This window comes from Rhinolophus sinicus, chromosome 8 (assembly GCF_057876585.1).
Source record: "Rhinolophus sinicus isolate RSI-liver-muscle chromosome 8, RSI-T2T, whole genome shotgun sequence".
Classification (NCBI taxonomy): domain Eukaryota; kingdom Metazoa; phylum Chordata; class Mammalia; order Chiroptera; family Rhinolophidae; genus Rhinolophus; species Rhinolophus sinicus.
The window spans coordinates 3,640,643-3,651,113 of record NC_142508.1 but is presented as its reverse complement, the minus strand read 5'-3'; the positions used below and the strand labels follow the sequence as shown (position 1 = coordinate 3,651,113).

The window sequence follows — 10,471 nt, the reverse complement described above, 5'->3', positions numbered from 1 at the left end:
ACTCTTATTCCCTCTGAGCACATTGTCCAAAAGTGGCCCTCTTGACGCTTTTAAAAAATAAGCTCATTCCTCCCTCCACAGAACTAGTTTTCTTCCTCAAACTTGATGCTCCAGTAGAATCTAACTACTGGTATTTCAAGTAATTCACTATTTCACACCTTCACGCCTCTGAGCATACCTTTTGCTAGAATACCCTCCACCAATTAAGAACCCACTGCGTGTCAGGCTTAGAGCTAGATGCTGGAGTTGCAGTGGTGACAAGCCAGTCCCTGACTTTAGGGCGCTCACAGTTAAGGAACCTTCACAAAGTAAACGGACCATGACATTTGGGTGATAAGTGCCTTAAAAGTGACGTCTTCATGGTGCTGGAGTTGCTAGGCGGGGACCTCGCTTGACATGGCATAACGAACAGTGTGAACTCCGGGGGCAGACCGCCTGCATTCAAACCCCAGCACTACCGTTTACAGTGTGTGACCTCTGGCAAAATACACACTCTCCTCAAAATACACATTCCCATCTGTAAAATGGGAATGACGGTAGTACTTACATAATATGACTGCTAGAAAAATAGAGTTCAATTCTTGTTAATTTGCTAATTATTACTTAGCCAGAGTTCTGTTAGGCTTCCTTCTTCTCTGCTACTAGTAGAATCCTGGCCTAAGTATGCGCTAGATATTTCTTTAATACATTTAACAAGTATTAAGCATCTACTCTGGGCAAAAGCATTGTTTTAGGTAAAGAATATGGACAATGGTTGACTGCAAAGCCTTTTTTTATGAAGCAAAGAAGATATAAGTGGTGTGGATCACATAAAATCTCTCTTCCAGGCACCTAGCCTCCTGGGAGAACTGTCTGCAATATGCCTCTCTCTCGCAGCCTTATTAAAATGTGTGGTTACAGGCAGGATACAGGTTACAGAGAACTAACATTTATTATGCTCTTTCGTTTATGCAATCCCATTTAATCTCCCCACCAAACGCTGAGGTGGGTCTTATTACCATTTTACAGATTGGAAACAAAGGCACAGAGCTATAATAAAACAATACTGCTGGTAGGAGACAGTGCCAGGCTATGAGGCTGGAATTTTCTGGTTACAGAACTCCAGCTCTGTAAAATGGCTCAGGATGGCAAGAGAAAACTACAACCAGTTACTTCTCTGAAGTCACCTGCATAACAACCAATCGTGTCCAGGATTTCCCATGAATCAACAGTTGCTGGGCAGTCTTCCCTCAGCACAGCAAGTGTGGCTTAGAAAACTTGTTGGCCACTTAGAAGTTCTGCCGTTCCCACCCACGATTTGGATATCTTGCAGGGAACAGACCTGGGGATGAGAGAAGGAGAAATGGGGAAATGAGAGGGAGAGAGATGTGGGTAGAGAGGAGAAAAGGGCTGGATAAATATGAAAAATCAAGACATTTGGTCTAGATACTTCATTCAAATATGAAGCAACTGAGACTCATGGAAGGAAATGTCTCATTCAGAATTACCTAGAAACTTATTAACTGAGAAGGGTCTGGAACTGTGCTATTCAGTGTGGTAGCCTCCTGCCACATGTGGCTATGGAGTATTTAACATGTGGCTAGTCCAAATTGAGATATGCATAAAATCTGTATCAGATTTCAAAGCTGTGGGGGGAAAAAGAAATGTAAAATATCTCAATTTTGTATATTGATTACATGTTGAAATAATATTTTGGATATATTTAATAATATAATAAAAATTACTACAGTTAATTTTACACGTTTCTGTTTTTTAAAAAATTTGGCTACCAGAAAATTTAAAATTACATATATGGCTGACATTGGTGGCTCACATTGTATTTTTATTGGACAATGCTGGTCTGGAACCTGTATCTTCCAAACTCCAGGTGAGTGTCCCTACTCTTCTTCTCAGAGTCTCTTCTAACAAGTCATTCTTTCTTTGCACCAGTTGCTGAGAGGAGCTCAAATTGCAGTCTAACTGAGGATAAGACCCAAACACAGAAAAGGATAACAGTGCTGGTGAGTTCTAGCTCACATATTTCCTAGAATGGTGGTTCTTAACTCCACCAGCTCCAATGCTCCCTTTTAATAACAAACATTTTTTGTGACACCCCCTTTACTGTTTTGAAATAAAGTTCATAGACGACATAACCTAACTACACACAAAAACTTCAAAAAATTGTAGTGTCCTAACCATAACAGAAGAAAGAAAAGGAAATCCTTTCTAATAAAATGTTATTTCAGTCTGCTGGAAAACATAATTAGATGCTTATTCCTATAGGTGGGATCACCTTGAATGTGACAGTACAAATGAAGACGGAACACCATGAGTGACATTGCTACCCATGATATAGTTCTCCAAAATGGTAACTCATAGTAAATTCCTGAACAAAACAGAGTACAATCTTCCTTCCATTTACGTGATAGTTACAGTCCTTGAAACCTCAGCACATATTACCATCCTGCAAAATCACATCATTTTTATATATAAAACACAGGCTCAAGGATCAGTAATTATCACTGTTTTTTCCCCTTACATGAATGTTCAGGACATTTGAAAGCCCTGTGAGACAGACAATTCTTTCTTGTGTGATACTATCTTTTTTTAAAGATTTTATTGGGGAAGGGGAACAGGACTTTATTGGGGAACAGTGTGTACTTACTTCCAGGACTTTTTTCCAAGTCAAGTTGTTGTCCTTTTAGTCTTAGCTGTGGAGGCCGCAGCTCAGCTCCAGGTCCAGTTGTTGTTGCCAGTTGCAGGGGGCGCAGCCCACCTTCCCTTGCGGAAGTTAAACCGGCAACCTTGTGGTTGAGAGCCCACTGGCCCATGTGGGAATCGAACCGGCAGCCTTCGGAGTCAGGAACACGGAGCTCCAACACCTGGGCCGTTTTGTGTGATACTATCTTACAACATGCAAGATATCTTGCGTTCTTGGCTCCTCCCCTCAACCATTTGACAACACAATTGCCCCAGGTACACTTCTAAATTGCCCCCTAGGGACATGCCATCCGGTTGGGAGACCACTACAGTGGTCAGAAGGCCCTGCCTGCCTCCCCTAGGCTGTTTCCCCCTCTCTCACCAGGCCCTAGCTGCCCTAGCCTTCCCCCTTCTTCTCTAAGCCAATCTCTTCCGTCTTTCAGGGCCTTCTCTGCTCTGCTCTTTACCTGGAAAACTCTTCCCTTTTTGTCTGGGTAACTTACTGAAACTTTGGATCTCAGCGTTCCCAATTTCCCAGTCTAATTCTTCCTGTCATATTTTCCCACTGGAGCCCTTGCTTTTCTGCAACGGTATTTATGACAGTTTGGAATTTCTACCTAAGTTTATAGTTTTGCTATGTCAGTGTGACTTGAATGGCTGTCTGTCCACTCTCAGCTCCCTGCGGTCAGTGCCCTTGCCCACTTCGGCCACCATCAGTGCTCACGACGAAGGCCAGGAATTTATTTAGTCGGCAAACAACAACAGTTCTGAAATAACTCAGTGGATGACGGGGTTTCGAAGCCCATTGGGAGAAGTCGGACAGGAGGCAGAAGCGTGATCATTGTGGGGGAGGGTGTTATTTTTCCAGGGCAGATGGAAGCTGGGGTGGAAGGTTCGGGGCACCTCAGGGTCCATTTGGATTGGCGTCTGTGGAATGCATGCTCATCCCGGAGGTGGCGGGTGGCTGGCGGGGGCCCTCCACGTCATCCTGTGCCTGGGGGGCGGTGCAGAGAAGGGGCGGGGCAACCATAGAGAGAGCGGCGGCTGAACGAGCGGCCGGATGCGGTCACCATAGAGACGGGGACTGACAGCGAGCGGAAGAGGAAGGCGCTGGCCGGGCTGTGAGGTGGCAGCCGCTGCAACTGCGGAGCGGGCGCCTCGGCCGAGCACTGGGGTCTGTTCCCCCTTCCCCGCCCTGCCCCTTGCGAGGGGCGACAGGGGTGCCGCTCGCGCCCACAGGATCAGGCCCCACCCCCACGCCTTCGCCCCCGAGCCCCGGAACGGTGTCGGTCGCGTCGCCGGTCGCGTCGGTCTCATCTTTTTATCAGTCTGTCCCTGGCCCTGCTGCGGGGGCCTCCGTGTGCGGGCCTCGGGGTGGCCCTGCTTGTCCCTTGCCCGCTGGCACAGGCGGGGCTGCTGCCCCCCCCCCAGGGCCCGAGCACGGCGTCTTTGCCCTCCTCCCCCAGCCGCGACACCCCTTCCCCCCACCCCTTCTCGACAACTCCGTGACGCAGCCCGTTTTATTTCTGTTTTGAGATCAACGGCTAAAAGTCTCTTTGAGCCTTCCTTCCAGGGCTAGAATTGGTCTTGGGTCGCTGAAGGCAGAGCAGGGGCGCCAGGCCTGGCGACGGTCACATAGCTGAGCGTCCGTTTTGCTTCCGAGGATCCCTGCGTCGCCTCTGGCTGCTTCTCCTCCTCCCGGTTTGGTTTGGGTACCTGGGCCCTGGTAAAACCAGACACCCAATCGCTCTTACACAGCCAGAGTCATTTGCTTCCCTCTTGTCTCCTCTCAGAGGGAGGTGGGCAGCACCAACCTCTCAGCAGGTGGGATTGGGAGGAGAATGCGGGGCAAAACTGGCTCCATCAGCCGTGGCGCTCCTCTGAGAGGCTCTCAGTGCTGAGTCACCATACCTGCCAGCTCCTTCTGGTGGGCAGAACGTCTGTGTGCCATGCCAGGGGCTCCTGACCACTCCTGACCGGGAGAACGGGTTACTCTAGCCGTGTTTCCTTACCCCTCGGGAGTGGAGTAGAAAGGCCCTGATCCCTTCCCAGGTGCCGGCCTTCGGTAGCCAGTCACCAGCTCCTTCAGTAAACGGAGTGAGAACGTGCCCAGCCAGGCGCTCTTGGGAAAGGTCTACCTGGGCAGGCTCCTCTAGTTGGGCCCCTGCTCGGATAGAGCATGTGCTTTGCCCTCCACCCCTTCTGGATCCCGTGCTGATAGCTCTTGACGTAGAGCCAGTCTACAGATGTGTGTAGTCCTTTTTGCATTAGGTTTGGCAGGATTGAGTTTTGTTTTCTCCCTTTTCTACTGGAAGACTGACCATAATCCATTAGTGGGTGAAATTGATTCTAATGTTTATTACCATTCGGACTGAGGGCTGGATCTGGCATCTCAACAACTGAAGACCAGGCAGACAGGATTGTGAAGGGACAGTCCAGCTTCCTGGGGATGCCAGGCCGGGAAGCAACCACGCCTTGCTCTGGTGCTGGCCTCCTTGAGCCCAGGTTCCCTGCTTAAAACTATAGTCCAACGACTGGCCTGATTGATCCTGGAAGCTGTGCCCTCGGGGCACACACACGGGAGGGCCTACCAACATGCGCCTGAGCTCCCTGCTGGCTCTGCTGCGGCCAGCACTGCCCCTCATCCTCGGGCTGTCTCTGGGATGCAGCCTGAGCCTCTTGCGGGTGTCCTGGATCCAGGGTGAGGGAGAAGATCCCTGCGTAGAGGCTGTGGGGGAAGCAGGAGGGCCACAGGACTCAAGAACTCGGCTGGACCAAAGTGATGAAGATTTCAGACCCCGGATTGTCCCCTACTACAGGGATCCCAGCAAGCCCTACAAGAAGGTGCTCAGGTGAGAGCTGTGTGTGTGTGTAGCCCAGGCCCAGAGCCCAGTTTAGGGCTGCTCGAAGGCCTCGTCTCTGCCTTCGCTGGCGATCCGTGTCCGGCTCCTTGGAGCAATGCTTTGCCTTATTGTCCATCATGATTTGTTCCAATTTTTTCTCTCCTCCCGAGTCTAAGACCGTCTCACCCATTGCTATTAAATTAGTGTTGGAGATTCTTGAATAGGACAGGAATTGCATCTAACCCATCCATTCCGTCCTTACGAGACGCCCCCCCCCCAAAAAAAAAAATGAATTCCAGTGTCGGCTACTCAGAGGATGGTCACTCCAAGAGCTAATGAGTATCGATAAGGACGCCTTTCCTTTCTCTTTTCTCACCCCCAACTCATTCATTGGAGGGTGTACATGCTGGACGGGCTGGGTTCCTAAAGGTGAGGGAGGTGACCCCTGGCACACGTTCTCTCCACAGGACTCGGTACATCCAGACAGAGCTGGGCTCTCGTGAGCGGTTGCTGGTGGCTGTCCTTACTTCCCGGGCCACACTGTCCACTCTGGCCGTGGCCGTGAACCGCACAGTGGCCCACCACTTCCCTCGGTTACTCTACTTCACCGGGCAGCGAGGAGCCCGGGTTCCGGCAGGGATGCAGGTGGTGTCACACGGGGACGAGCGGCCAGCCTGGCTCATGTCAGAGACCCTGCGCCATCTTCACTCCCACTTCGGAGGAGACTACGACTGGTTCTTCATCATGCAGGACGACACGTATGTGCAGGCCCCGCGCCTGGCAGCCCTTGCCGGCCACCTCAGCATCAACCAAGACCTGTACCTGGGCCGGGCAGAGGAGTTCATTGGTGCCGGCGAGCAGGCCCGGTACTGCCACGGGGGCTTCGGCTACCTGTTGTCACGGAGTCTCCTGCTGCGATTGCGGCCACACCTGGATGGCTGCCGAGGAGACATTCTCAGCGCCCGTCCTGACGAGTGGCTTGGCCGCTGCCTCATTGACTCTCTGGGGATCGGCTGTGTCTCACAGCACCAGGTAACAGCCCTGTGAAGTCAGTCCCGGTCCCTGACGAGTTAGTAGGACGGAGGGATTGGTCTTCAGGCTGGGATCCGTGGGCCCCTTCCTAGCAGCCCGCTGTTCTGCCCTTTCCAGCCACTAGATGCTCCTCTGGCTCCCCTGCTCCCCTTGGGCTGTTTTTAGACCCTGGGGCTGTCAAAAGTGGAATCTTGTCAGGGACCCTGTGAACACGAGAGAAAGGTGCCCCCTATTCACCTGTCCTCCCCCCAATAGCCCCTCATCCTCCACCCCCTCCCATGACACACTCACAGTCATGAAGGATCTGAGACTGTTCTAGAGAAAGCCCCCCTGTCTTTGGGACTGAATCAGAGGGGATGAAACGGGCGTTTGGGGAGTATTTGCTGGCTCGGGGCTTTCATTCCCCCGAGAAACAGTTGGGTTCTTTGGGGAAGAGGGCATTCTCTTTCCGAAACTCCAGTGTCACGTGAGAGTAAGGCCAAGGTTGAGGGGACATGGGAGCGAGCTCCTGCTCCCTCCTCCCTTCCAGGCAGCAGCAGTCATGGGGCTGAATGCTGAGTTTGGTCGGGTGGTTGAGACGGACAGCTCTCCACGTGGGGCATTGATTTGTGTGATTGGTTCCTCTAGGGGCAGCAGTATCGCTCCTTTGAACTGGCCAAGAATAGAGACCCCGAGAAGGAGGGGAGCCCGGCCTTCCTGAATGCCTTCGCCGTGCACCCTGTCTCTGAGGGGACCCTCATGTATCGGCTACACAAGCGCTTCAGCGCCCTGGAGCTGGAGAGGGCGTACAGCGAAATAGAACAGCTGCAGGTGAGCAGGCAGCCGGCTGAGGGAGGCTGACCTTACCTAGACTGACAGCTCCAGGGAGAAGGGGCTCTTGGGGTCCAGGTGAATCATGAGAAGCTCCTGGCACAACGTGGATGCAGTGAACAGGGTCTGCAGGAGCACTGTGAGCCCGGGGCCTGGCACACTGCTTAGAATAGTTGTAGCTCCTCTTCAGTAGCTCCTTCCACCCAGGAGGCAAAAACCCAAAAGTCCCTGAACTCCTAGTACTGTCCTTAAGAAACCCAAGGGTAGAATTGCCTAGTTGATTGTAGAGGTCGTGAGAGGTGGAGTACAGGTGAAAGCAAAGGTCCCGTTCTGAGGAGGATGGCAGTGCTTTGGGTGTGGGAGAGAGAGGCTGCCGAGCTTTGTATTTGGTGTGCACACACCACAGCACATGCCCCCCTCGTCCTCCTCTGCACTGGTGTGAAGTGGGCGTGATTCATTTCAGATGCTTACCGCGGTTCACACAGGATGTCAAGTACAGGATTAGCTGAGGGGTAGCAGAGTCAGGCCAGAGCTCAGAGCCCAGGACAGGCTGGGTCCTGGCTACTTAGATGGGCACTTACTGTGCGTCCCTCGCCCCCTAGGCTCAGATCCGGAACCTGACCCTGCTGACCCCTGAGGGAGAGGCAGGGCTCAGCTGGCCCGTGGGGCTCCCGGCCCCGTTCACACCGCACTCTCGTTTTGAGGTGCTTGGCTGGGACTACTTCACAGAGCAGCACACCTTCTCCTGCGCAGACGGGGCCCCCAAGTGCCCACTGCAAGGGGCTAGCCGGGCAGATGTGGGCGACGCTGTGGAGACGGCCGTGGAACAGCTGAATCGGCGCTATGAGCCCCGCCTGCGCTTCCAGAAGCAGAGGCTGCTCAACGGCTACCGGCGCTTCGACCCAGCGCGGGGCATGGAGTACACGCTGGACCTGCTGCTGGAGGCCGTCACGCAGCGTGGGCACCGGCGGGCCCTGGCTCGCAGGGTCAGCTTGCTGCGGCCCCTGAGTCGGGTAGAAATCCTGCCGATGCCCTATGTCACTGAGGCCACCCGCGTGCAGCTGGTGCTGCCGCTCCTGGTGGCCGAAGCCGCCGTGGCCCCTGCTTTCCTCGAGGCCTTTGCGGCCAGCGTTCTGGAACCACGAGAGCACGCGTTGCTCACCCTGTTGCTGGTCTATGGGCCGCGGGAAGGTGGCCGAGGGGCCCTGGACCCATTTCTTGGGGTGAAGGCCGCAGCGGCTGAGTTGGAGCGACGGTACCCTGGGACGAGGCTGGCCTGGCTCGCTGTGCGAGCAGAGGCGCCTTCCCAGGTGCGGCTCATGGACGTGGTCTCGAAGAAGCACCCGGTGGACACGCTTTTCTTTCTCACCACCGTGTGGACGCGGCCGGGCCCCGAAGTCCTGAACCGCTGCCGCATGAATGCCATCTCCGGCTGGCAGGCCTTCTTTCCAGTCCACTTCCAGGAGTTCAACCCCGCGCTGGCACCACAGAGGTCTCCTCCAGGGCCCCCGGGAGCTGGCCCTGACCCCCCATCCCCTCCTGGTGCTGACCCTTCCCGGGGGGCTCCTGTGGGAGGCAGGTTTGACCGCCATGCGTCTGCGGAGGGCTGCTTCTACAACGCCGACTACCTGGCGGCCCGTGCCCGGCTGGCTGCTGAACTGGCAGGCCAGGAAGAGGAGGAAGCCCTGGAGGGGCTGGAGGTGATGGATGTGTTCCTCCGGTTCTCAGGGCTCCACCTCTTCCGGGCCGTGGAGCCAGGGCTGGTGCAGAAGTTCTCCCTGCGGGACTGCAGCCCTCGGCTCAGCGAGGAACTCTACCACCGCTGCCGCCTCAGCAACCTGGAGGGGCTGGGGGGCCGCGCCCAGCTGGCCATGGCGCTGTTTGAGCAGGAGCAGGCCAACAGCACCTAGCCCCCCGGGGCCTGCACCGTGCACACTTCCCTTTTCGGCCTCAGCCCCGGGAGGGCGAGGCAAGATGGATGGACAGATGGAGAGCTTGTTGCTGTATTTTTTTAATAAGAAAATGTTATTAAAAGTGTCTTCTGCCAAAGTGTTCTTAGGTCTAGGGAAAACGAGTGAGAAGAAGAAGCTGAGGGAGGGGGCTGGGGAGTTTTCCCAGGGGGACCCAGTGCCTTCCCCTTCCTCCTCCTTCCCACTTGCCAATGACCACACGGCTGCTATCAGATGAATGACCTTTAATCCAGTTCCCCGCCTCGCCTGAAGGCAGGCAGGCAGGCAGGCAGGCAGGTGGCAGAGGGGTGACGGCCGAGCCCCAGGGCACAGGCATGGGCCCAGGCCCACTGCTCCTTCCCAAGGCTCCTAGGTGTTACGTACCACCAGCGACTGCTCCAGCTCCTGCCTGCGCTGCTGGATCTTTAAAGAAGTGAGAGCAGGAGCAGGGTTAGTGTTGCTGGCGAGTGACAGCACGACTCCCACCACCTGGCCCTCCCCCTGCCTGACCCGGAACAGCATCTGGGAGCAGGGAGGGCTCCCACCAGGTGAGGGCCATGGTTTCTCTCGGACTGAGAGGTGGGGGCCTGAGGTGCACGAGCCCCTCCACACCTTGCAGTAGAAGTAGCGGCTGACAGCCTCCTGGGACCAGGGCTGGTGGTAGAACTCAGCCCGGCGCTCCTCCTCGGGGTTACCTGCCACGTCTGTCATCACCTGGGAGGGAGCAGTGGGGTCAGCCTGAGCCTGGACCCCCTCCAGCCCCGCGTACAACGTTTACTGTCTTCCCGATATGCTTGTCTTCCATCCAGTGCTCCCCGAGTCCCCTTCACCTTGAGGTCCCGGCTCTGGGAGCGGAGCAGGTCTTGGATATAGCCTTTGGGGTCCCTGGAGAAGCTTAGCATGAAGTCCCTCTGGATCTTGAGCTGGTTTATGGACTCAATCGTCTCATGGATCTACAGGTAGAAAGAGACGCTTTCACCTGTTTGTGGTGATGTGGGAGAAGAAGGGAAGGGCGGAGGGGGGCACATGGGGAGGGTTGTTGCTGTGCCTTTGAAGGGCAGCCCCTTGGGTCCCCTGCTCCCCCTGCCTCTGCAGTCCCCGGGAAGGAGGGAAGAGCCCCGTCCTTCATCTCTCCATTGGCCCATGCTCCTGTCTGTT

At 54.8% G+C, this 10,471-nt stretch overlaps 2 protein-coding genes across 4 annotated transcripts in view; one reads left to right on the top strand and one right to left on the bottom strand.

Annotated features, from left to right (window-relative positions):
* Positions 1 to 3,750: 3,750 nt before the first annotated feature.
* CHPF2 (chondroitin polymerizing factor 2) overlaps positions 3,751 to 10,471 on the top strand; it is a 7,581-nt gene continuing 860 nt past the window's right edge. The window contains exons 1-4 of one of the 2 annotated variants that reach the window (XM_019712820.3): positions 3,751 to 5,531; positions 5,990 to 6,554; positions 7,182 to 7,364; positions 7,967 to 10,272. In XM_019712820.3, coding sequence (XP_019568379.1) covers positions 5,275 to 5,531; positions 5,990 to 6,554; positions 7,182 to 7,364; positions 7,967 to 9,274 — 2,313 coding nt within the window. In that variant the 5' untranslated portion in view covers positions 3,751 to 5,274 and the 3' untranslated portion in view covers positions 9,275 to 10,272. Of the gene's footprint in view, positions 5,532 to 5,989; positions 6,555 to 7,181; positions 7,365 to 7,966; positions 10,273 to 10,471 lie in introns of those variants that run through there. The other variant, XM_074315113.2, reaches the window with a different exon arrangement.
* Positions 9,544 to 10,471, bottom strand: part of SMARCD3 (SWI/SNF related BAF chromatin remodeling complex subunit D3) — a 27,907-nt gene continuing 26,979 nt past the window's right edge. For both annotated transcript variants that reach the window (XM_074315115.2, XM_074315114.2), the window contains 3 exons: positions 10,144 to 10,266; positions 9,926 to 10,027; positions 9,544 to 9,736 (listed from right to left, as the gene is read on the bottom strand). In XM_074315115.2, the coding sequence (XP_074171216.1) occupies positions 9,683 to 9,736; positions 9,926 to 10,027; positions 10,144 to 10,266 (279 nt within the window). In that variant the 3' untranslated portion in view covers positions 9,544 to 9,682. The remainder of the gene's footprint in view (positions 9,737 to 9,925; positions 10,028 to 10,143; positions 10,267 to 10,471) is intronic.